Source organism: Patagioenas fasciata, chromosome 32 (genome assembly GCF_037038585.1).
Source record: "Patagioenas fasciata isolate bPatFas1 chromosome 32, bPatFas1.hap1, whole genome shotgun sequence".
Classification (NCBI taxonomy): Eukaryota; Metazoa; Chordata; class Aves; order Columbiformes; family Columbidae; genus Patagioenas; species Patagioenas fasciata.
The window spans coordinates 2,312,256-2,338,174 of record NC_092551.1 but is presented as its reverse complement, the minus strand read 5'-3'; the positions used below and the strand labels follow the sequence as shown (position 1 = coordinate 2,338,174).

General features: G+C 64.8%; 1 protein-coding gene and 1 long non-coding RNA gene across 2 annotated transcripts in view; both read right to left on the bottom strand.

The window, feature by feature from the left end:
• The window catches only part of XAB2 (XPA binding protein 2), a 56,069-nt gene that overhangs the window by 18,413 nt on the left and 11,737 nt on the right, over positions 1–25,919 (bottom strand). The window contains exons 5-13 of the mRNA XM_065859312.2: positions 23,659–23,793; positions 22,637–22,801; positions 19,854–19,998; positions 15,751–15,902; positions 12,619–12,738; positions 9,568–9,699; positions 7,590–7,721; positions 5,320–5,433; positions 859–1,021 (exon numbers count right to left, since the gene is read on the bottom strand). Of these exons, the coding sequence (XP_065715384.1) occupies positions 859–1,021; positions 5,320–5,433; positions 7,590–7,721; positions 9,568–9,699; positions 12,619–12,738; positions 15,751–15,902; positions 19,854–19,998; positions 22,637–22,801; positions 23,659–23,793 (1,258 nt within the window). The remainder of the gene's footprint in view (positions 1–858; positions 1,022–5,319; positions 5,434–7,589; positions 7,722–9,567; positions 9,700–12,618; positions 12,739–15,750; positions 15,903–19,853; positions 19,999–22,636; positions 22,802–23,658; positions 23,794–25,919) is intronic.
• LOC139825969 (uncharacterized) lies at positions 17,439–19,812 on the bottom strand. Its single transcript, XR_011736105.1, has 3 exons — positions 19,073–19,812; positions 18,637–18,756; positions 17,439–18,599 (listed from the first exon to the last, which is right to left on the bottom strand). It is a non-coding gene; the product is annotated as an uncharacterized lncRNA (long non-coding RNA).

Below are 25,919 nucleotides of genomic sequence, written 5' to 3'. Positions count from 1 at the left end.
GCCCCCATGTCCCCCCAGCATCCCCAATGTCCCCAGTGTCCCCAGCATCCCCAATGTCCCCATGCCCCCCCAATGTCCCCATGTCCCCGTGGTGTCCCCAATGTCCCCATGTCCCCCTGGTGTCCCCAGTGCCCCCATGTCCCCCCAGCATCCCCAATGTCCCTGGTGTCCCCATGTCCTCCCAATGTCCCCATGTCCCTGTGGTGTCCCCAACATCCCCACAATGTCCCCATGTTCCCCCAGTGTCCCCAAGTCCCCACATCCCCCCAATGTCCCCATGTCCCCCTGGTGTCCCCAGTGCCCCCATGTCCCTACGGTGTACCGGTGCCCCCATGTCCCCCCAGCATCCCCAATGTCCCCAAGTCCCCCTGGTGTCCCCATGTCCCCTCAATGTCCCCATGTCCCCCCAGTGTCCCCATGTCCCCCCAGCATCCCCAATGTCCCCAGTGTCCCCATGTCCCCCACAGCATCCCCATGTCCCCCACAGTGTCCCCAATGTCCCTGGTGTCCACATGTCCCCCCAATGTCCCCACATTCCCTCAATGTCCCCAAGTCCCCACATCCCCCCAGTGCCCCCATGTCCCTACGGTGTCCCGGTGTCCCCGGTGCCCCCATGTCCCCCCAGCATCCCCAATGTCTCCATGTCCCCCCAATGTCCCCATGTCCCCCTGGTGTCCCCATGTCCCCTCAATGTCCCCATGTCCCCCCACTGTCCCCATGTCCCTCCGGTGTCCCCGGTGCCCCCATGTCCCCCCAGCATCCTCAATGTCCCCATGTCCCTCTGGTGTCCCGGTGTCTCCATGTCCCCCCAGCATCCCCGATGTCCCCCCGGTGTCCCCGATGTCCCCACGTCCGTACTCTTGGCGTATCGGGGGGGGCATCCGTCCAGCGCCTGCTCGAACAGGTCCCGCGCCCGCTCCAGCTTGCGCCCGCCGTACCGCGCCACGAACTTGGTGAGGTACGTGTGCCACACGTCGGCCACGTGCGGCCAGCGGAACAGCGCGATGCCGCGCTCGTACGCCTGCAACACAGCGACAGTGTCCCCACAGTGTCCCCACAGTGTCCCCATGTGTCCCCACAGTGTCCCCATGGGTCCCCGTGTCCCACTCGTACGCCTGCAACACACGGCGACACCGCACGTCGGCCACGTGCGGCCAGCGGAACAGCGCGATGCCGCGCTCGTACGCCTGCAACACAGCGACAGGGTCCCCACAGTGTCCCCATGGGTCCCCACAGTGTCCCCATGTCCCCACAGTGTCCTCACAGTGTCCCCAGGGTCCCCCCAGTGTCCCCATGTCCCGCTCGTATGCCTGCAACCAACAGTGCTGTGTCCCCATGTGTCCTCATGTCCCGCTCGTACGCCTGCAACACACGGTGACAGTGTCCTCACAGTGTCCCCAGGGTCCCCACAGTGTCCCCATGTCCCCACAGTGTCCTCACAGTGTCCCCACGGTCCTCACAGTGTCCCCAGGGTCCCCACAGCGTCCCCATGTCCCGCTCGTATGCCTGCAACACACGGTGACAGTGTCCCCATGTCCCCACAGTGTCCTCACAGTGTCCCCAGGGTCCTCACAGTGTCCCCACGGTCCCCACAGTGTCCCCATGTCTCGCTCCTACGCCTGCAACCAACAGCATTGTGTCCCCATGTGTCCCCAGTGTCCCCATGTCCCACTCGTATGCCTGAAACACACAGCGACAATGTACCCAGTGTCCCCACAGTGTCCCCATGTCCCCACAGTGTCCTCACAGTGTCCCCAGGGTCCCCACAGTGTCCCCATGTCCCGCTCGTATGCCTGCAACCAACAGTGCTGTGTCCCCATGTGTCCTCATGTCCCGCTCGTACGCCTGCAACACACGGTGACAGTGTCCCCACAGTGTCCCCATGTCCCCCAGTGTCCTCAGGGTCCCCACAGTGTCCCCAGGGTCCCCCCAGTGTTCCCATGTCCCACTCATACACCTGCAACCAACAGCACCGTGTCCCCATGTGTCCCCAGTGTCCCCATGTCCCACTCGTATGCCTGAAACACACAGCGACAATGTACCCAGTGTCCCCACAGTGTCCCCAGTGTCCCCACAGTGTCCCCATGTCCCGCTCGTACGCCTGCAACCAACAGCACCGTGTCCCCATGTGTCCCCAGTGTCCCCATGTCCCGCTCGTACGCCTGCAACCAACAGCGCTGTGTCCCCAGGGTCCCTACAGGGTCCCCATGTCCCACTCGTACGCCTGCAACACAGCGACAGTGTCCCCACAGTGTCCCCATGTCCCCACAGTGTCCCCATGTCCCCACAGTGTCCCCATGGGTCTCCATGTCCCACTCGTACGCCTGCAACACACAGTGACAATGTCCCCAGTGTCCCCATGTCCCACTTGTACGCCTGCAACACACAGTGACAGTGTCCCCATGTCCCCACAGTGTCCCCAGGGTCCCCATGTGTCCCCACAGTGTCCCCATGTCCCACTCGTATGCCTGAAACACACAGCGACAATGTACCCAGCGTCCCCACAGTGTCCCCAGGGTCCCCACAGTGTCCCCATGTCCTGTTCGTACGCCTGAAACACACAGCGACAATGTCCCCATGTGTCCCCAGGGTCCCCACAGTGTCCCCATGTCCCGCTTGTACACCTGCCACACAGCAACAATGTCCCCATGTGTCCCCAGGGTCCCCACAGTGTCCCCATGTCCCGCTCCTACGCCTGGAACACACAGTGACAGTGTCCACAGGGTCCCCACAGTGTCCCCATGTCCCTGTGTGTCCACAGTGTCCCCATGTCCCACTCATACACCTGCAACACACGGTGACAGTGTCCCCACAGTGTCCCCAGGGTCCCCACACAGTGTCCCCATGTCCCGCTCCTACGCCTGCAACCAACAGCGCCGTGTCCCCATGTGTCCCCAGTGTCCCCATGTCCCACTCGTACGCCTGCAACACACGGCCACAATGTCCCCAGGGTCCCCACAGTGTCCCCATGTCCCACTCGTACACCTGCAGCGGTACCGCTGCACCCAGCCCAGGGTGTCCCCAGGGTGTCCCCAGCCCCCTGTCCATTCTTGGGGTGTCCCCAGGGTGCCCCCATCCCCCTTCCCATGCTCTGGGGGTGTTCCCAGCCCCCCCTGGGTGTCCCTCAGGTGTCCCCAGCCCCCCCATTCTCAGGGTGTCCCCAGGGTGTCCCCATCCCTTCCATTCTCAGGGTGTCCCCAGGGTGTCCCCATCTCCCTTCCCATGCTCTAGGGGTGTCCCCAGCCCTCCAACTCCCGGGGTGTCCCCAAGGTGTCCCCAGAGTGTCCCCATCCCCCTCCCCCAGCTCTGGGGGTGTCCCTGCCCCAGTTTGGGGGTGGCCCCAGGTGTCCCCACCCCCCCCCATTCGAGGGTGTCCCCAGGTGTCCACACCCCAGTTCGGGGGTGTCCCTGCCCCAGTTTGGGGGTGGCCCCAGGTGCCCCCACCCCAGTTTGGGGGTGTCCCTAGAGTATCCACATCCCTTCCCAGTCTGGGGGTGTCCCCACCCCAGTTTGGGGGTGTCCCCAGCCCCCCCTGTTTGGGGGTGTCCCCACCCCAGTTTGGGGGTGTCCCCAGCCCCCCCTGTTTGGGGGTGTCCCCACCCCAGTTTGGGGGTGTCCCTAGAGTATCCCCATCCCCCTCTACTTTGGGGGTGTCCCCAGGTGGCACCCCCCCTCCGTGTTTGGGGGTGTCCCCAGGTGTCCCCGCCCCAGATTGGGGGTGTCCCCACTCAGCCCGGTCTGGGGGTGTCCCCATCCCTCCCCAGTTTGGGGGTGTCCCCATCCCTCCCCAGTCTGGGGGTGTCCCCATCCCCCTTCCCCAACTCTGGGGATGTCCCCAGGTGCCCCCACCCCAGTTTGGCGGTGTCCCCATGGTGTCCCCTCCCTGGTTTGGCGGTGTCCCCACGGTGTCCCCACCCAGTCCGGTTTGGCGGTGTCCCCATGGTGTCCCCCCCCGGTTTGGGGGTGTCCCCATGGTGTCCCCACCCAGTCCGGTTTGGCGGTGTCCCCACGGTGTCCCCACCCAGTCCGGTTTGGCGGTGTCCCCATGGTGTCCCCCCCCGGTTTGGCGGTGTCCCCATGGTGTCCCCCCCCGGTTTGGGGGTGTCCCCACCCAGTCCGGTTTGGCGGTGTCCCCATGGTGTCCCCCCCGGTTTGGGGGTGTCCCCATGGTGTCCCCCTCCCCGGTTTGGGGGTGTCCTCATGGTGTCCCCTCCCCGGTTTGGGGGTGTCCCCATGGTGTCCCCACCCAGTCCGGTTTGGGGGTGTCCCCATGGTGTCCCCCCCCCGGTTTGGCGGTGTCCCCATGGTGTCCCCACCCAGTCCGGTTTGGGGGTGTCCCCATGGTGTCCCCCTCCCCGGTTTGGGGGTGTCCCCATGGTGTCCCCCTCCCCGGTTTGGGGGTGTCCTCATGGTGCCCCCCCCCGGTTTGGGGGTGTCCCCATGGTGTCCCCCTCCCCGGTTTGGGGGTGTCCCCATGGTGTCCCCACCCAGTCCGGTTTGGGGGTGTCCCCATGGTGTCCCCTCCCCGGTTTGGGGGTGTCCCCATGGTGTCCCCACCCAGTCCGGTTTGGCGGTGTCCCCATGGTGTCCCCTCCCTGGTTTGGGGGTGTCCCCATGGTGTCCCCACCCAGTCCGGTTTGGCGGTGTCCCCATGGTGTCCCCTCCCCGGTTTGGGGGTGTCCCCATGGTGTCCCCACCCAGTCCGGTTTGGGGGTGTCCCCATGGTGTCCCCTCCCTGGTTTGGCGGTGTCCCCATGGTGTCCCCACCCGGTCCGGTTTGGGGGTGTCCCCAGGGTGTCCCCCCCGGTTTGGGGGTGTCCCCATGGTGTCCCCCTCCCCGGTTTGGGGGTGTCCTCATGGTGTCCCCCCCCGGTTTGGGGGTGTCCCCATGGTGTCCCCCTCCCCGGTTTGGGGGTGTCCTCATGGTGTCCCCCCCCGGTTTGGGGGTGTCCTCACCCAGTCCGGTTTGGGGGTGTCCCCATGGTGTCCCTCCCCGGTTTGGGGGTGTCCTCATGGTGTCCCCTCCCCGGTTTGGGGGTGTCCCCATGGTGTCCCCACCCAGTCCGGTTTGGGGGTGTCCTCATGGTGTCCCCTCCCCGGTTTGGGGGTGTCCCCATGGTGTCCCCACCCAGTCCGGTTTGGGGGTGTCCTCATGGTGTCCCCTCCCCGGTTTGGGGGTGTCCCCATGGTGTCCCCACCCAGTCCGGTTTGGGGGTGTCCCCATGGTGTCCCCCCCGGTTTGGGGGTGTCCCCATGGTGTCCCCCCCCGGTTTGGGGGTGTCCCCATGGTGCCCCCCCCCGGTTTGGGGGTGTCCCCACCTTGAAGCTGTCCTCGAAGTAGCCGTGCTCCTCCAGGAAGAGCCCGTAGTTGATGACGATCTGGGGGGTGGCGATGCGCAGGTCCAGGATGCGCTCGTACACCGCTCGGGTCGACTGGGGGGGACACGGGGGTCAGCACCCCAAAATACACCCCCAGGCACCCCCCGGGGTCAGCACCCAAAGACAGACACCCCAAACACCCCAGGGGTCCGCACCCTCGTACACTGACTGGGTGGACTAGGGGGGACAGGGGGGTCAGCACCCCAAAATACACCCCCAGGCACCCCCCGGGGTCAGCACCCAAAACCAGGCACCCCAAACACCCCTGGGGTCAGCACCCAAAACCAGGCACCCCCAGACACCCAGGGGTCAGCACCCTCGTACACCAACTGCATGGACTGGGGGGGTACAGGGGGGTAAGCACCCCAAAATACACCCCCAGGCACCCCCCGGGGTCAGCACCCAAAACCAGGCACCCCAAACACCCCAGGGGTCCGCACCCTCGTACACTGACTGGGTGGACTGGGGGGGACAGGGGGGTCAGCACCCCAAAATACACCCCCAGGCACCCCCCGGGGTCAGCACCCAAAGACAGACACCCCAAACACCCCTGGGGTCAGCACCCAAAACCAGGCACCCCAAACACCCCTGGGGTCAGCACCCAAAACCAGACACCCCAAACACCCCAGGGGTCAGCACCCAAAACCAGGCACCCCAAACACCCCCGGGGTCAGCACCCAAAACCAGGCACCCCCAGACACCCTGGGGTCAGCACCCAAAACCAGGCACCCCAAACACCCCAGGGGTCAGCACCCAAAACCAGGCACCCCAAACACCCCAGGGGTCAGCACCCTCGTACACTGACTGGGTGGACTGGGGAAAACGGGGTGTCAGCACCCACAAATGGGATGGGGACACCAGGGGGAGGTTGGTGGCACTCAGGGTGGGTTGAGGACCCCATGGGTGGATTGGGGACCCCATGGGGGGGTCCCGGGGGTGTCACCCACCTGGAAGGTCCCCAGGCTCTGGGGTGGGGTTGGAGACCCTGGGGGTGGGTTGGAGACCCTGGGGGTGGGCTGGTGACCCCATGGGGGGGTTGGTGACACTCAGGGTGGGTTGGGGACCCCATGGGTGGATTGGGGACCCCATGGGGGGGTTGGTGACACTCAGGGTGGGTTGGGGACCCCATGGGTGGATTGGGGACCCCATTGGGGGGTCCCGGGGGTGTCACCCACCTGGAAGGTCCCCAGGCTCTGGGGTGGGGTTGGAGACCCTGGGGGTGGGTTGGTGACCCCATGGGGGGGTTGGTGACACTCAGGGTGGGTTGGGGACCCCACGGGTGGATTGGGGACCTCATGGCGGGGTTGGTGACACTCAGGGTGGGTTGAGGACCCCATGGGTGGATTGGGGACCCCATGGCGGGGTCCCGGGGGTGTCACCCACCTGGAAGGTCCCCAGGCTCTGGGGTGGGTTTGGAGACCCTGGGGGTGGGTTGGTGACCCCATGTGGGGGTTGGTGACACTCAGGGTGGGTTGAGGACCCCATGGGTGGATTGGGGACCCCATGGGGGCGTCCCGGGGGTGTCACCCACCTGGAAGGTCCCCAGGCTCTGGGGTGGGGTTGGAGACCCTGGGGGTGGGTTGGTGACCCCATGGGGGGGTTGGTGACACTCAGGGTGGGTTGGGGACCCTGTGGTGGGGTCTGTCACCCCATGGGGGGGGTCGCAAGGGTGTCACCCACCTGGAAGGTCCCCAGGCTCTAGGGTGGGGTTGGAGACCCTGGGAGTGGGTTGGTGACCCCATGTGGGGGTTGGTGACACTCAGGGTGGGTTGGGGACCCCATGGGTGGATTGGGGACCCCATGGGGGGGTCCCGGGGGTGTCACCCACCTGGAAGGTCCCCAGGCTCTGGGGTGGGGTTAGAGACCCCATGGGTGGGTTGGGGACCCCATGGGGGCGTCCCGGGGGTGTCACCCACCTGGAAGGTCCCCAGGCTCTGGGGTGGGGTTGGAGACCCAGGGGGTGGGTTGGTGACCCCATGGGGGGTTGGTGACACTCAGGGTGGGTTGGGGACCCCATGGGTGGATTGGGGACCCCATGGGGGGGTCCCGGGGGTGTCACCCACCTGGAAGGTCCCCAGGCTCTGGGGTGGGGTTGGAGACCCAGGGGGTGGGTTGGTGACCCCATGGGGGGTTGGTGACACTCAGGGTGGGTTGAGGATCCCATGGGTGGATTGGGGACCCCATGGGGGGGTCCCGGGGGTGTCACCCACCTGGAAGGTCCCCAGGCTCTCCTCCAGGTCGGCCAGCATGGCCCAGACCTTGAGGGACTTGTAGAGGCGGTTCTGCACGGGCTCCGAGCTGTCGAAGTACTCGGCGCGGCGCGCGGGCAGCGCGGTGGCTCGCTGGGGACACCAGGGGACACGTCAGGGACAGCGGTGGCACTGCCAGCCCCACAGCGCACGGCTGAACCCCCCTCACCCTCCCGGTGTGGGGGGAAAGGGACCCAGGAGTGCCCACAGGGGATCAAGATATCACTACAGGGGACCCAGGTGTCACCACAGGGGACCCAGGAGTGCCCACAGGGGACCCAAGTGTCACTTTAGGGGACCCAGGAGTGCCCACTGGGGACCCAAGTGTTCCTTTTAGGGGATCCAGGTGTTCCCATAGGGAACCCAGGTGTCACTTTAGGGGACCCAGGATTGCCCACAGGGGACCCAGGAGTCACTACAGGGGACCCAGGAGTGCCCACAGGGGACCCAGGAGTGCCCACAGGGGACCCAGGAGTCACTACATGGGATCCAGGTGTGTCCATAGGGGACCCAGGAGTGCCCACAGGGGACCCAGGTGTCAATACAGGGGACCCAGGAGTGCCCACAGGGGACCCAGGTGTCACTACATGGGATCCAGGTGTGTCCATAGGGGACCCAGGAGTGCCCATAGGGGACCCAGGTGTCAATACAGGGGACCCATGAGTGCCCACAGGGGACCCAGGTGTCACTACATGGGATCCAGGTGTGTCCATAGGGGACCCAGGTGTGCCCACGGGGGACCCAGGTGTCACTACAGGGGACCCAGGAGTGCCCATAGGGGACCCAGGAGTTCCCTTAAGGGACCCAGGTGTCACTTCAGGGGACCCAGGTGTCCTCTTAAGGTACCCAAATGTCCGTTTAGGGGGTCCAGGTGTCACTTCAGGGGCCCAGATGTCCTGTTAAGGGACCCAGGAGTTCCCATAGAGGACTCAGGAGTTCCCACAGGGGACCAAGATGTCACTTCAGGGGACCCAGGAGTTCCCACAGGGGACCCAGGCATCCTCTTGTGGGACCCAAGAGTCACTTTAGGGGACCCAGGCATCCTCTTAGGGGACCCAAGTGTCACTTTAGGGGATCAAAATGTCACTTTGAGGGACCCAGATGTCCTGTTAAGGGACTCAGGAGTGCCCACAGGAAACCCAGGAGCTCCTTTAGGGGACCCAGGTGTTCCCACAGGGGACCCAGGTGTGCCCATAGGGGACCCAGGAGTGCCCACAGGGGACCCAGGTGTTCCCTTAGGTGACCCAAGTGTCACTTTAGGGGACCCAGGCATCCTCTTAGGGGACCCAAGTGTCCCTTTAGGGGACCAAGATGTCACTTCAGGGGACTCAGATGTCCTGTTAAGGGACCCAGGAGTTCCCATAGGGGACTCAGGTGTCACTTTAGGGAACCCAGGCATCCTCTTAGGGGACCCAGATGTCCTGTTAAGGGACCCAGGTGTCACTTTAGGGGACCCAGGAGTGCCCACAGGGGACCCAGGTGTCCCCTTAGGGAACCCTAAACATCCCTTCAGGGGACCCAGGCATCCGGCTGTGTCCCCATTGTCCCCAGGGGAACCCCCCGAGATTTGGGGACCCCCCCCCATAGATTTGGGGACCCCCCTGTACCCGCAGGATGCTCAGGGCCTCCTGGTAGTTGTGGTGTCTCAGCTCCATCCCCCCTGAGCCCCAGGGGACCCAGGCGTGCGGCTGCATCCCCATTGTCCCCAGGGGAACCCCCCGAGATTTGGGGACCCCCCCCCATAGATTTGGGGACCCCCCCGTACCCGCAGGATGCTCAGGGCCTCCTGGTAGTTGTGGTGTCTCAGCTCCATCTCCCTGAGCCCCAGGGGACCCAGGCGTCCGGCTGCATTCCCATTGTCCCCAGGGGAACCCCCCCAGATTTGGGGACCCCCCCCAGGTTTGTGGCCCCCCCCATAGATTTGGGGACCCCCCCGTACCCGCAGGATGCTCAGGGCCTCCTGGTAGTTGTGGTGTCTCAGCTCCATCTCGCCGAACTCGCACCAAACGGCCGCCAGGTCCTCGACGCGGCGGAACCGCACGCGGGTGGCCTTGGTCAGGATGGTGCGGGCCTGGGGACACGGGGACAATGGGGGACAATGGGGGACACTGGGGGACTGGTGGAGATGGGGGACAGGCAGGTTTGGGGACACAAGGGACATGGGACAGGCAGGTTTGGGGGACATGGGGACAGTGACAGTTTGGGGGAGATGAGGGGACACCCAGGGTTTGGGGACACAGGGGACACTCAGAGCTGGGGAGATGGGGGACAGGCAGGTTTGGGGACACTCAGGGTTTGGGGACATAGGGGACACTCAGGGGACACTCAGAGCTAGGGAGATGGGGGACAGGCAGGTTTGGGGACACAGGGGACACTCGGGGGACAGGCAGGTTTGGGGGGACATGGGGACAGTGACAGTTTGGGGGAGATAGGGGGACACCCAGGGTTTGGGGACACAGGGGACACTCAGAGCTGGGGAGATGGGGGACAGGCAGGTTTGGGGGACACAGGGACAGTGACAGTTTGGGGGAGATGGGGGACACCCAGGGTTTGGGGACACTTGGGGGACAATGGGGGACAGACAGAGCTGGGGAGATGGGGGACAGGCAGGTTTGGGGACACCCAGGGTTTGGGGACACAGGGGACACTCAGAGTCTGGGGACATGGGGGACAGGTACATTTGGGGGACACAGGGACAGTGACAGTTTGGGGGAGATGGGGGGACAGGCAGGGTTTGGGGACACAGGGGACACTCAGAGTCTGGGGAGATGGGGGACAGGCAGGTTTGGGGACACCCAGGGTTTGGGGACACTTGGGGGACACTCAGGGGACAGGCAGGTTTGTGGGGACATATGGACAGTGACAGTTTGGGGGAGATGGGGGGACACCCAGGGTTTGGGGACACAGGGAGACTCAGGGGACACTCAGAGCCTGGGGAGATGGGGGACAGGTAGGTTTGGGGACACCAGGAACACTGGGGACACTCAGGGACACTGGGGACAGTGGGGGACACTCAGAGCCTGGGGAGATGGGGGACGGGCAGGTTTGGGGGACACAGGGACAGTGACAGTTTGGGGGAGATGGGGGGACACCTAGGGATTGGGGACACTCAGGGGACACTTGGGGGACACGCAGAGCTGGGGAGATGGGCAACAGACAGATTTGGGGACACAGGGGGACAGCTGGTGTCCCCAGGGGTGACAGTTGGTGTCCCCAGGAGGTGCCAGGTGGGTGGGTGTCTCAGGAGGTGACACTTGGTGTCCCCAGGGGTCACAGGTGGGTGGGTGTCTCAGGAGGTGACACTTGGTGTCCCCAGGGGTCACAGGTGGGTGGGTGTCTCAGGAGGTGACACTTGGTGTCCCCAGGGGTCACAGGTGGGTGGGTGTCTCAGGAGGTGACAGTTGCTGTCCCCAGGAGGTGACAGGTGGGTGGGTGTCTCAGGAGGTGACACTTGGTGTCCCCAGGGGTCACAGGTGGGTGGGTGTCTCAGGAGGTGACACTTGGTGTCCCCAGAGGTCACAGGTGGGTGGGTGTCTCAGGAGGTGACACTTGGTGTCCCCAGGGGTCACAGGTGGGTGGGTGTCTCAGGAGGTGACACTTGGTGTCCCCAGGAGGTGACAGGTGGGTGGGTGTCTCAGGAGGTGACACTTGGTGTCCCCAGGGGTCACAGGTGGGTGGGTGTCTCAGGAGGTGACACTTGCTGTCCCCAGAGGTCACAGGTGGGTGGGTGTCTCAGGAGGTGACACTTGGTGTCCCCAGGGGTCACGGGTGGGTGTCTCAGGAGGTGACACTTGGTGTCCCCAGGGGTCACAGGTGGGGGGTGTCCCCAGAGGTGACACTTGGTGTCCCCAGGGGTCACAGGTGGGGGGGTGTCCCCGGAGGTGACACTTGGTGTCCCCAGGGGTCACAGGTGGGTGGGTGTCTCAGGAGGTGACACTTGGTGTCCCCAGGGGTCACAGGTGGGTGGGTGTCTCAGGAGGTGACACTTGGTGTCCCCAGAGGTCACAGGTGGGTGGGTGTCTCAGGAGGTGACACTTGGTGTCCCCAGGGGTCACAGGTGGGTGGGTGTCTCAGGAGGTGACACTTGGTGTCCCCAGGAGGTGACAGGTGGGTGGGTGTCTCAGGAGGTGACACTTGGTGTCCCCAGGGGTCACAGGTGGGTGGGTGTCTCAGGAGGTGACACTTGCTGTCCCCAGAGGTCACAGGTGGGTGGGTGTCTCAGGAGGTGACACTTGGTGTCCCCAGGGGTCACGGGTGGGTGTCTCAGGAGGTGACACTTGGTGTCCCCAGGGGTCACAGGTGGGGGGTGTCCCCAGAGGTGACACTTGGTGTCCCCAGGGGTCACAGGTGGGGGGGTGTCCCCGGAGGTGACACTTGGTGTCCCCAGGGGTCACAGGTGGGTGGGTGTCTCAGGAGGTGACACTTGGTGTCCCCAGAGGTCACAGGTGGGTGGGTGTCTCAGGAGGTGACACTTGGTGTCCCCAGGAGGTGACAGGTGGGTGGGTGTCTCAGGAGGTGACACTTGGTGTCCCCAGAGGTCACAGGTGGGTGGGTGTCTCAGGAGGTGACACTTGGTGTCCCCAGGGGTCACGGGTGGGTGTCTCAGGAGGTGACACTTGGTGTCCCCAGGGGTCACAGGTGGGGGGTGTCCCCAGAGGTGACACTTGGTGTCCCCAGGGGTCACAGGTGGGGGGGTGTCCCCGGAGGTGACACTTGGTGTCCCCAGGGGTCACAGGTGGGTGGGTGTCTCAGGAGGTGACACTTGGTGTCCCCAGAGGTCACAGGTGGGTGGGTGTCTCAGGAGGTGACACTTGGTGTCCCCAGGGGTCACAGGTGGGTGGGTGTCTCAGGAGGTGACACTTGGTGTCCCCAGGGGTCACAGGTGGGGGGTGTCCCCAGAGGTGACACTTGGTGTCCCCAGGGGTCACAGGTGGGGGGGTGTCCCCGGAGGTGACAGTTGGTGTCCCCAGGGGTGACAAGTGCCACTCACGTCCTCCAGCTGCCCGTTGTCCTCGTAGAAGCGGGCGAATGCCACCCAGAGCCCGTGGGGCCGGCCCGTGGCCTTCTGGGGGTCCACGGTGCGCACGGCCTCGGTGTACGTGCTGATGATCTGGGGACAAAGGGGACAATGGGGACACCGCAGGGACAGGGGACAATGGGGACACCCCCCAGGTGCACGGCCTCGGTGTACGTGCTGATGATCTGGGGACAATGGGGACGCCGTGGGGACAGCCCCAGTGTCACCCCCCAGGTGCACGTGTCCCCTTCACCTGCCCTGTACTTGCCCCTGGTCCCCCTATACCCCTCTGTCCCCCTATGTCCCCATGTCCCCATGTCCCCCTATACCCACCCTGTCCCCATGTCCCCCTATACCCACCCTGTCCCCCTATGTCCCTGTGTCCCCATGTCCCCCTATACCCCCCTGTTCCGCTATGTCCCTGTGTCCCCATATACCCACCCTGTCCCCCTATGTCCCCATGTCCCCCTATACCCACCCTATCCCCCTGTGTCCCCATATGTCCCCATGTCCCCCTATACCCCCCTGTTCCGCTATGTCCCTGTGTCCCCATATACCCACCCTGTCCCCCTATGTCCCCATGTCCCCCTATACCCACCCTATCCCCCTGTGTCCCCATATGTCCCCATGTCCCCCTATACCCCTCTGTCCCCCTATGTCCCCATGTCCCCCTATACCCCCCTGTCCCGCTATGTCCCTGTGTCCCCATGTCCCCCTAAACCCCCCTGTCCCGCTATGTCCCTGTGTCCCCATATACCCACCCTGTCCCCCTATGTCCCCATGTCCCCCTATACCCACCCTATCCCCCTGTGTCCCCATATGTCCCCATGTCCCCCTATACCCCTCTGTCCCCCTATGTCCCCCTATACCCCCCTGTCCCGCTATGTCCCTGTGTCCCCATATACCCACCCTGTCCCCCTATGTCCCCATGTCCCCCTATACCCACCCTATCCCCCTGTGTCCCCATATGTCCCCATGTCCCCCTATACCCCTCTGTCCCCCTATGTCCCCCTATACCCCCCTGTCCCGCTATGTCCCTGTGTCCCCATATACCCACCCTGTCCCCCTATGTCCCCATGTCCCCCTATACCCACCCTATCCCCCTGTGTCCCCATATGTCCCCATGTCCCCCTATACCCCTCTGTCCCCCTACGTCCCCATGTCCCCCTATACCCACCCTGTCCTGCTATGTCCCTGTGTCCCCCTGTCCCCCTAAACCCCCCTGTCCCGCTATGTCCCTGTGTCCCCATATACCCACCCTGTCCCCCTATGTCCCCATGTCCCCCTATACCCACCCTATCCCCCTGTGTCCCCATATGTCCCCATGTCCCCCTATACCCCTCTGTCCCCCTATGTCCCCATGTCCCCCTATACCCCCCTGTCCCGCTATGTCCCTGTGTCCCCATGTCCCCCTATAACCCCCTGTCCCGCTATGTCCCTGTGTCCCCATATACCCACCCTGTCCACCTATGTCCCCACGTCCCCCTCTACCCACCCTATCCCCCTGTGTCCCCCTATGTCCCCATGTCCCCCTATACCCATCCTGTCACCCTGTGTCCCCATGTCCCCCTATACCCATCCTGTCCCTTTGTCCCCATGTCCCCCAACACCGACGCTGTCCCCGTGTCACCCCACATCCCCCATACCCACCTTGTTCCTGTGTCCCCCTATGTCTCCATGTCACCCCACATCCACCCCTGTCCCCCTACACCCCATGTCCCCGTCACTCCCCGAGTGCCCCCGTCACCCCCTGAGTGTCCCCATGTCTCCCTACACCCCACGTCCCTGTAACCCGCTGACTGTCCCCGTGTCCCTGTGTCCCCATCACCCCCCAAGTGTCCCTGTGTCCCTGGTGTCCCCAGTGTCCCCCTACACCCCACATCCCCATCACCCCCTAACTGTCCCCATCACCTCCTGGTGTCCCCAGTGTCCCCCTACACCCCACATCCCCATCACCCCCTGACTGTCCCCATCACCTCCTGGTGTCCTCGTGTCCCCATACACCCCACATCCCCATCACACCCCGAGTGTCGCCGTGTCCCTGGGTCCCCATCACCCCATGAGTGTCCCTGTGTCCTTGGTGTCCCCGTGTCCCTATCACCCCCCGAGTGTCCCCGGTGTCCCCATGTCCCCCTACACCCCACATCCCCATCATCCCCCGAGTGTCCCTGTGATGCCAGTGTCCCCCTACACCCCATGTCCCCATCATCCCCCGAGTGTCCCCACGTACCTGGTGTCCCTGTGTCCCCCTACACCCCATGTCCCCATCACCCCTGAGTGTCCCCATGTCCCTGGGTCCCCATCACCCCTCGAGTGTCCCCGTGTCCCCATCACTCCCCGAGCGTCCCCAGTGTCCCTGTGTCCCCCTACACCCCACATCCCCATCACCCCCCGAGTGTCCCCAGTGTCCCTGGTGTCCTCATGTCCCCATCACCTCCTGGTGTCCTCGTGTCCCCATACACCCCACATCCCCATCACCCCCCGAGTGTCGCTGTGTCCCTGGGTCCCCATCACCCCCCGAGTGTCCCTGTGTCCCTGGTGTCCCCATGTCCCCCTACACCCCACGCCTCCATCACCCCCTGAGTGTCCCCATGTCCCTGGGTCCCCATCACCCCTCGAGTGTCCCCGTGTCCCCATCACTCCCCGAGCGTCCCCAGTGTCCCTGTGTCCCCCTACACCCCACATCCCCATCACCCTCCGAGTGTCCCCAGTGTCCCTGGTGTCCTCATGTCCCCATCACCTCCTGGTGTCCTCGTGTCCCCATACACCCCACATTCCCATCACACCCCGAGTGTCACTGTGTCCCTGGGTCTCCCATCACCCCTCGAGTGTCCCCGTGTCCCCATCACCCCCCGAGCGTCCTCAGTGTCCCTGTATCCCCCTACACCCCACATCCCCATCACCCCCCGAGTGCCCCAGTGTCCCTGGTGTCCTCGTGTCCCCATACACCCCACATTCCCATCACACCCCGAGTGCCGCCGTGTCCCTGGGTCCCCATCACCCCCCGAGTGTCCCTGTGTCCCTGGTGTCCCCATGTCCCCCTACACCCCATGCCTCCATCGCCCCCCGAGTGTCCTTGTGCCCCCCCACCCCCCGTGTCCCCACCTGCTGGGGTTGTCCCTCGTAGAGCTGCACGCGCTTGTGCCACTCGTGCACGTTGTGCGGGTTCTGGCGCAGGAGGACACTGTTCAGCAGCAGCGGGCGCCGCGACATCAGCCGCTCGAACCGCGCCAGCCGCAGCTCCAGCTCCACCTCCCCTGGGGACACAGGGGACACGTCAGGGGACATGGGGGACATGGGGGGTCAGGGGACATGGGGGCATCAGGGGACACGGGGGACAGGGACATGAGTCGCTCGAACCGCGCCAGCTGCAGCTCCAGCTCCACCTCCCCTGGGGACACGGGGGACACATCAGGGGACATGGGGGACACGGGGGACATGGGGGACAGGGACATGAGCCGCTCGAACCGCGCCAGCTGCAGCTCCAGCTCCATCTCCCCTGGGGACACATCAGGGGACACGGGGGACACGTCAGGGGACATGGGGGACATGGGGGGTCAGGGGACATGGGGACACGGGGGACATGGGGGACAGGGACATGAGCCGCTCGAACCGCGCCAGCTGCAGCTCCAGCTCCATCTCCCCTGGGGACACATCAGGGGACACGGGGGACACGTCAGGGGACATGGGGGACATGGGGGACATGGGGGACATGGGGGACATGGGGGACATGGGGGACATGGGGGACAGGGACATCAGCCGCTCAAACCGCGCCAGTCGCAGCTCCAGCTCCACCTCCCCTGGGGACACAGGGGACACATCGGGGGACAGGGGGGACACGGGGGCATCAGGGGACACGGGGGACAGGGACATGAGCCGCTCGAACCGCGCCAGCCGCAGCTCCAGCTCCACCTCCCCTGGGGACATGGGGGACACGTCAGGGGACATGGGGGACACGGGGGACAGGGACATGAGCCACTCGAACCGCGCCAGCTGCAGCTCCAGCTCCACCTCCCCTGGGGACACAGGGGACACATCGGGGGACAGGGGGGACACGGGGGCATCAGGGGACACGGGGGACAGGGACATGAGCCGCTCGAACCGCGCCAGCCGCAGCTCCAGCTCCACCTCCCCTGGGGACACGGGGGACACATCAGGGGACATGGGGGACACGGGGGACAGGGACATGAGCCACTCGAACCGCGCCAGCTGCAGCTCCAGCTCCACCTCCCCTGGGGACACGGGGGACACATCGGGGGACACAGAGGACACGTCAGGGGACAGGGGGGATATGGGGGGGTCAGGGGACATGGGGGACAGGGACATCAGCCGCTCGAACCGCGCCAGCCGCAGCTCCAGCTCCACCTCCCCTGGGGACACAGGGGACACGGGGGACACGTCAGGGGACATGGGGGACACAGGGGACACGGGGGACAGGGACATCAGCCGCTCGAACTGCGCCAGTCGCAGCTCCAGCTCCACCTCTCCTGGGGACACAGGGGACACGTCAGGGGACATGAAGGACACGGGGGACACGGGGGGTCAGGGGACACAGGGGACACATCAGGGGACACGGAGGACATGTCAGGGGACAAGGGGGACATGGGGGGTCAGGGGACATGGGGGACAGGGACATCAGCCGCTTGAACTGTGCCAGCCGCAGCTCCAGCTCCACCTCCCCTGGGGACACAGGGGACATGGGGGACACGTCAGGGGACATGGGGGACACGGGGGACAAGGACATCAGCCGCTCGAACCGCGCCAGTGCAGCTCCAGCTCCACCTCCCCTGGGGACACAGGGGACACGTCAGGGGACATGGAGGGATCAGGGGACATAGGGGACATGGGGGACACGGGGATGAGGGGTGACCAGTATCCCCCTGGGCACTGGGACATGAGCCACTCCAACCGCAGCTCCAGCTCCTCTGGGGACGCAGGGGACACGTCAGGGGACACATCAGGGGACATGGGGGGATCAAGAGACACAAGGGACACAGGGGACACGGGGGGATCAGGGGACACGGGGGACACAGGGTGACCAGGATCCCCCCAGGCACTGGGACATGAGCCACTCGAACTGTAGCTCCAGCTGCCCTGGGGACACGGGGGACACGTCAGGGGACACGTCAGGGGACATGGGGGGATGAGGGGGTCAGGGGACACAGGGGGATCAGGGGAACCAGGGAAACTGAGGCACAAACCCCAACCTCCCTGTTTTTGGGGTTAAACTGAGACAGGAACCCCCGAGACCCCATGTTTTGGGGACCCTGAGGCTGGACCCCCACCCCCCTGTTTTTGGGGAAACTGAGGCACAAACCCCAACCTCCCTGTTTTTGGGGGGAAACTGAGGCAGGAACCACAAACACCCTGGTTTTGGTTAAACTGCGGCACAAACCGCAACCTCCCTGTTTTTGGGGTTAAACTGAGGCAGGAACCCCCGAGACCCCCATGTTTTGGGGACCCTGAGGCACAAACCCCAACCTCCCTGTTTTGGGGGAAACTGCGGCACAGACCCCAACCTCCCTGGTTTTGGGGTTAAACTGAGACAGGAACCCCTGAGACCCCCGTGTTTTGGGGACCCTGAGGCACAAACCCCAACCTCCCTGTTTTTGGGGGGAAACTGAGACAGGAACCCCCAAGACCCCCATGTTTTGGGGACCCTGAGTCCTGGTCCCCATCCTCTATGTTTTTTGGGGAAACTGAGGCACAAACCCCAACCTCCCTGTTTTTGGGGGGAAACTGAGGCAGGAACCACAAACACCCTGGTTTTGGTTAAACTGCGGCACAAACCGCAACCTCCCTGGTTTTGGGGGGAAACTGAGGCAGGAACCACAAACACCCTGGTTTTGGTTAAACTGGGGCACAAACCCCAACCTCCCTGGTTTTGGGGTTAAATTGAGACAGGAACCCCCGAGACCCCCATGTTTTGGGGACCCTGAGGCACAAACCCCAACCTCCCTGTTTTGGGGAAACTGAGGCACAAACCCCAACCTCCCTGTTTTTGGGGTTACACTGAGGTAGGAACCCCCCAAGACCCCCATGTTTCGGGGACCCTGAGTCCTGGCCCCCATCCCCCATGTTTTTGGGGGAAACTGAGGCACAAACCCCAACCTCCCTGTTTTTGGGGAAACTGAGGCAGGAACCACAAACACCCTGGTTTTGGTTAAACTGGGGCACAAACCCCAACCTCCCTGTTTTTGGGGTTAAATTGAGACAGGAACCCCCGAGCCCCCCATGTTCTGGGGACCCTGAGGCACAAACCCCAACCTCCCTGTTTTTGGGGTTAAATTGAGACAGGAACCCCCGAGACCCCCGTGTTTTGGGGACCCTGAGGCACAAACCCCAACCTCCCTGTTTTTGGGGTTACACTGAGGTAGGAACCCCCCAAGACCCCCATGTTTTGGGGACACTGAGGCTGGACCCCCACCCCCCTGTTTTTGGGGAAACTGCGGCACAGACCCCAACCTCCCTGTTTTTGGGGTTAAACTGAGACAGGAACCCCCGAGACCCCCGTGTTTTGGGGACCCTGAGGCACAAACCCCAACCTCCCTGTTTTAGGGGAAACTGCGGCACAGACCCCAACCTCCCTGTTTTTGGGGTTACACTGAGGTAGGAACCCCCCAAGACCCCCATGTTTCGGGGACCCTGAGTCCTGGCCCCCATCCCCCATGTTTTTGGGGGAAACTGAGGCACAAACCCCAACCTCCCTGTTTCTCCGGGGAAACTGAGGCACAGATCCCACATCCCCTGTTTTAGGGGGGAAACTGAGGCACAAACCCCAACCTCCCTGTTTTTGGGGTTAAACTGAGGCAGGAACCCCCAAGACCCCCATGTTTTGGGGACCCTGAGGCACAAACCCCAACCTCCCTGTTTTAGGGGAAACTGCGGCACAGACCCCAACCTCCCTGTTTTTGGGGTTACACTGAGGTAGGAACCCCCAAGACCCCCATGTTTTGGGGACCCTGAGTCCTGGCCCCCATCCCCTATGTTTTTGGGGGAAACTGAGGCACAAACCCCAACCTCCCTGTTTTTGGGGGAAACTGAGGCACAAACCCCAACCTCCCTGTTTCTCCGGGGAAACTGAGGCACAGATCCCACATCCCCTGTTTTAGGGGGGAAACTGCGGCACAAACCCCAACCTCCCTGTTTTTGGGGAAACTGCGGCACAGACCCCACACCCCCGTGTTTCGGGGACCCCCCCGCCCCACCGTCCTCGCCGCGGGCGGCGTCGGCGGCGCCGTCCATCTGTGCGGCGATGACGCTCTCCTCGAACTGCGCGTAGCTGTCGAACACCTGCGTGAAGTCCCGCACCGTCATCACCGTCTGCACCGCCTCCTCGTACACGTCACGCGCCTGCGGGGACACCGGCACGTGGGCACGGGGACACGGCGGGCACGGGGACACGGGGACGCAGCATGGGGACGGGGATGCGACACGGGGACGGGGATGCGACACGGGGACGGGGATGCGACACGGGGACGGGGATGCGACACGGGGACGGGGACACGGGGGGACGGGGACGAGGGGGGACACGGGGGGGACACGGGGGGGACACGGGGGGGACACGGGCACGGGGACACAGCACGGGGACACAGCACGGGGACGGGGACAGGGACACGGGGACACAAGGACAGGGACACAAGGACGGGGACACGGGGACGGGGACACGGGGACGGGGACACGGGGACGGGGACACGGGGACGGGGACACGGGGACACGGGGACACGGGGACACAGCACGGGGACACAGCACGGGGACGGGGACAGGGACACGGGGACAGGGACACGGGGACACGGGGACACGGGGACACGGGGACACAGCACGGGGACGGGGACACGAGGACGGGGACACGAGGACGGGGACACGAGGACACGGGGACACAGCACGGGGACGGGGACACGGGGACACGGGGACGGGGACACGGGGACGGGGACACGAGGACGGGGACACGAGGACGGGGACACGGGGACGGGGACAGGGACACGGGGGGGCGGGGACAGGGACACGGGGGGGCGGGGACAGGGACACGGGGGGACGGGGACACAGCACGGGGGGACGGGGACACAGCACGGGGGGACGGGGACGGGGACACAGCACGGGGGGACGGGGACACGGGGACGGGGACACGGGGACACAGGCCGAGTGCAGATGGGGACGCAGCACAAGGATGGGGACAGGGATAAGGGATGTGTGGGAAGGGGGACAAGGATGGGGACAGGGACATGGCGTGGGGACGGGGACATGGTGTGGGGACAGCGTGGGGAGAGGGATGGGGACACGGCGCGGGGACAGCGTGGGGAGAGGGACAGGGATGCAGTGTGGGGACAGCATGGGGACGCAGGTCGAGGGGGGATGGGGACACGGCGCAAGGATGGGGACGGTGTGGGGACGGGGACGCGGGACGGTGGGGATGGGGACAAGGGGACGGTGGGGCCGGGGACAAGGGGACAGGGCAGAGGGTGAGGACCGGGATGGGGACATGGCACAGTGGGGACAGGGACAATGGGACAGGGACGGAGCGTGGGGACAACGGCAGGGGGACAACGGCAGGGGGACAACGGCAGGGGGACAACGGCAGGGGGACAACGGCAGGGGGACAACGCGTGGGGAAAGGGATGGGGACAACAAGACAGGGAGAACAGGACAGAGTGTGGGGACAGAGCATGGGGACAGAGCATGGGGACAACGGGACAGCATGGGGTAAGGGACAACAGGACATGGACAGTGGGACAGGGACATGGTGTGGGGACAGGGACAGGGAGCTGGGGACAGTGGGACGGGGACAGGGGGCTGAGGACAGCAGGTTGGGGACAGGGACAGCGGCTTGGGGACAGGGACAACCTTGGCTGGAGCTCCAGGGGTGGCCCGGTCTGTGGGGACCGGGTGACACGGGGACAAAAACCTGGGACCCTGGTGGCCCTGGGGTGGTTTGGGGACATGGGTGGTGGTGGCTCCTGGGTGACACAGGGACAAGAACCTAGGACCATGGTGACCCTGGGGAGGTTTGGGGACAAGGGATGGTGACCATGGTGGCCCTGGGGACAGAAACCTGGGACCATGGTGTCCCTGGGGAGGTTTGGGGTGTGGAGCTGGGGTCGTGGTGGCCCTGGGGAGGTTTGGGGACAAGGGACAGTGTCTGTGGTAACCCTGGGGAGGTTTGGGGACAACGACCATGGTGGCCCTGGGGAGGTCTGGAGTGCATCACCGGGGTCTTGGTGGCCCTGGGGACAAGGAACGGTGACTGTGGTGGCCCTGGGGAGGTTTGGGGACAACGACCATGGTGGCCCTGGGGAGGTCTGAAGTGCAGAACCGGGGTCTTGGTGGCCCTGGGGACAAGGAACGGTGACTGTGGTGGCCCTGGGGAGGTTTGGGGACAATGACCATGGTGGCCCTGGGGAGGTCTGAAGTGCAGAACCGGGGTCTTGGTGGCCCTGGGGACAAGGAACGGTGACCGTGGTGGCCCTGGGGAGGTTTGGGGACAATGACCACGGTGGCCCTGGGGAGGTTTGGGGTGCGGAGCCGGGGTCGTGGTGGCCCTGGGGAGGTTTAGGGACAAGGGACAGTGGTTGTGGTGACCCTGGGGAGGTTTGGGGTGCGGAGCCGGGGTTGTGGTGGCCCTGAGGAGGTTTGGGGACAAGGAACGGTGACTGTGGTGGCCCTGGGGAGGTTTGGGGACAATGACCATGGTGGCCCTGGGGAAGTTTGGGGACAATGACCATGGTGGCCCTGGGGAGGTCTGGAGTGCAGAACCGGGGTCTTGGTGGCCCTGGGGACAAGGAACGGTGACTGTGGTGGCCCTGGGGAGGTTTGGGGACAGTGACCATGGTGGCCCTGGGGAGGTCTGGAGTGCAGAACCGGGGTCTTGGTGGCCCTGGGGACAAGGAACGGTGACTGTGGTGGCCCTGGGGAGGTTTGGGGACAGTGACCATGGTGGCCCTGGGGAGGTTTGGGGTGCAGAGCCAGGGTCCTGGTGGCAGTTGGGGACACTGACCTTCTCGAAGTGGCCGCTGCGGATGTAGCAGTCGGCCAGCGCCCCCCAGAGCCGGCCCAGCTGGTCCGTGAAGCGCGTGAGGCCCCCCCGGATGATGGAGCCGGCGTCCAGGGAGCGGATGCGCTCGGGGTGCTGGGACAGCAGGTCACACAGCTCCTGCCACAGCTGGGGACAAGGGGACAATGGCATCAGCGTCACACAGAGACACCCAGAGACACCCAGGGACACCCAGCACCCATGGGAACCCCTGACACCCACTGCAGGGGCTGGGCCAGCAGGTCACACAGCTCCTGCCACAGCTGGGGACAAGGGACATGGCACCAGGGTCACACAGGGACACCCAGAGCCCCCCTGACACCCCCAAACCACCCAGAGCCCCCCAGCACCCATGGGAACCCCTGACACCCACAGGGACCCCTGACACCCACTGCAGGGGCTGGGCCAGCAGGTCACACAGCTCCTGCCACAGCTGGGGACAAGGGACATGGCACCAGGGTCACCCAGGGACACCCAGAGCCCCCCTGACACCCCCAAACCACCCAGAGCCCCCCAGCACCCATGGGAACCCCTGACACCCACAGGGACCCCTGACACCCACTGCAGGGGCTGGGCCAGCAGGTCACACAGCTCCTGCCACAGCTGGGGACAAGGGACAGTGACAACAGGGTCACACAGGGACACCCAGAACCCATGGGAACCACTGACACCCATAGGGACCCCTGACACCCACTGTGGGTGCTGGGCCAGCAGGTGACACAGCTCCTGCCACAGCTGGGGACAAGGGACATGGCACCAGGGTCACACAGGGTCACCCAGAACCCATGGGAACCCTTGACACCCACAGGGACCCCTGACACCCACTGTGGGTGCTGGGCCAGCAGGTGACACAGCTCCCGCCACAGCTGGGGACACATAGAGGTGACAGTGGCACCAGGGTCACCCAGAGCCCCCCAGGGACACCCTGAGCCCCCCCAGCACCCATAGGTGCCCCCGAGCCCCCCCGGCACCCATGGGTGCCTCACCTGGTAGTTGGATTTCCCCTCGCGGGACACGAAGCGCTCGTCGTTCACCAGCCGGGCCAGACGCTGCGCGGCCTCATCCAGCCGCCCCACGGACACCAGGTACCCCACGTACTGCTCAGCACCCTCGGGGCACAGCTGGGGACAGGGACAGTGTCACCAGTGCCACCACTGTCACCAGTGTCCCCTCCCACAGCCCCAGTGCCCCCCAGTGTCCCCTCGGTCCCCAACATCCCCGGTGTCCCTTATCCAGCCCTGCCACGGACACCAGGTACCCCACGTACTACTCAGCACCCTCAGGGCACAGCTGGGGACAGGGACAGTGTCACCAGTGCCACCACTGTCACCAGTGTCCCCTCCCACAGCCCCAACGCCTCCCAGTGTCCCCTCTGTCCCCCTGTGTCCCCAACATCCCCAGTGTCCTTTGTCTGGGTACCTCATGTACTGCTCAGCACCCTCGTGGCACAGCTGGGGACAGGGACAGTGTCACCAGTGCCACCAGTGTCACCCGGGTCCCCTCCCACAGCCCTAATGTCCACAGTGTCCCCTCGGTCCCCCTGTGTCCCCAACATCCCCAGTGTCCTTTGTCTGGGTACCCCATGTATTGCTCAGCACCCTCGTGGCACAGCTGGGGACAGGGACAGTGTCACCAGTGCCACCAGTGGCCCCTCCCACCCCCCAACGCCCCCCAGTGTCCCCTCGGTCCCCCCGTGTCCCCAACACCTCTGGTGTCCTTTTCCAGGTACCCCATGTATTGCTCAGCACCCTCGGGGCACAGCTGGGGACAGGGACAGTGTCACCAGTGCCACCACTGTCACCAGTGTCCCCTCCCACAGCCCCAGTGCCCCCCAGTGTCCCCTCGGTCCCCAACATCCCCGGTGTCCCTTATCCAGCCCCGCCACGGACACCAGGTACCCCACGCAGTGCTCAGCACCCTCGGGGCACAGCTGGGGACAGGGACAGTGTCACCAGTGCCACCACTGTCACCAGTGTCCCCTCCCACAGCCCCAACGCCTCCCAGTGTCCCCTCTGTCCCTCCGTGTCCCCAACATCGCCAGTGTCCTTTGTCTGGGTACCTCACGTATTGCTCAGCACCCTCGTGGCACAGCTGGGGACAGGGACAGTGTCACCAGTGCCACCACTGTCACCCGGGTCCCCTCCCACAGCCCTAATGTCCACAGTGTCCCCTCGGTCCCCCTGTGTCCCCAGCATCCCCAGTGTCCTTTGTCTGGGTACCCCATGTATTGCTCAGCACCCTCGGGGCACAGCTGGGGACAGGGACAGTGTCACCAGTGCCACCACTGTCACCAGTGTCCCCTCCCACAGCCCCAGCACCTCCCAGTGTCCCCTCTGTCCCTCCGTGTCCCCAACATCCCCAGTGTCCTTTGTCCGGGTGCCCCAAGGACACCAGGTACCCCACGTACTGCTCAGCACCCTCGGGGCACAGCTGGGGACACCACGGTGACATCGGTGTCACCAGGGTCCCCTCCCACAGCCCCAGTGCCCCCCAGTGTCCCCTCGGTCCCTGCTGCATGTCACCTTTGTCCCATCCCTGCCCCGTGTCCCCTCTCTCCCTGTCCTGTGTCACTTCACTTTATGCTTTATGTCCCTTCCGCCCTGTCCCATGTCCCCACTGTCCCTGTCCCGTGTCACTTTATGCTTCATGTCACTTCTGTCCCGTCCCTGCCCTGTGTCCCCTCTGTCCCTGTCCCATGTGCCCTCCGTCCCTGACCTGTGTCACCTCTTTCCCTGCTCCGTGACACTTCAGCCCCTGTCCCGTGTCCCCTAAGTCCCTGCCCTGTGTCCCCTAAGTCCCTGCCCTGTGTCACTTCACTCCTGCTACATGTCACCTCTGTCCTGTCCCATGTCCCCTCTGTCCCTGCCCAGAGTCCCCTCACTTTTGGCTTCATGTCACCTCTGTCCTGTCCCGTGTCCCCTCTGTCCCTGTCCCGTGTCCCCTCTGTCCCTGCCCAGAGTCCCCTCACTTTTTGCTTCATGTCACCTCTGTCCTGTCCCATGTCCCCTCTGTCCCTGTCCTGTGTCCCCTCTGTCCCTGCCCAGAGTCCCCTCACTTTTGGCTTCATGTCACCTCTGTCCTGTCCCATGTCCCCTCTGTCCCTGCCCAGTGTCCCCTCTGTCCCTGCCCTGTGTCACTTCACTTTTGGCTTCATGTCACCTCTGTCCTGTCCCATGTCCCCTCTGTCCCTGTCCTGTGTCCCCTCTGTCCCTGCCCAGAGTCCCCTCACTTTTTGCTTCATGTCACC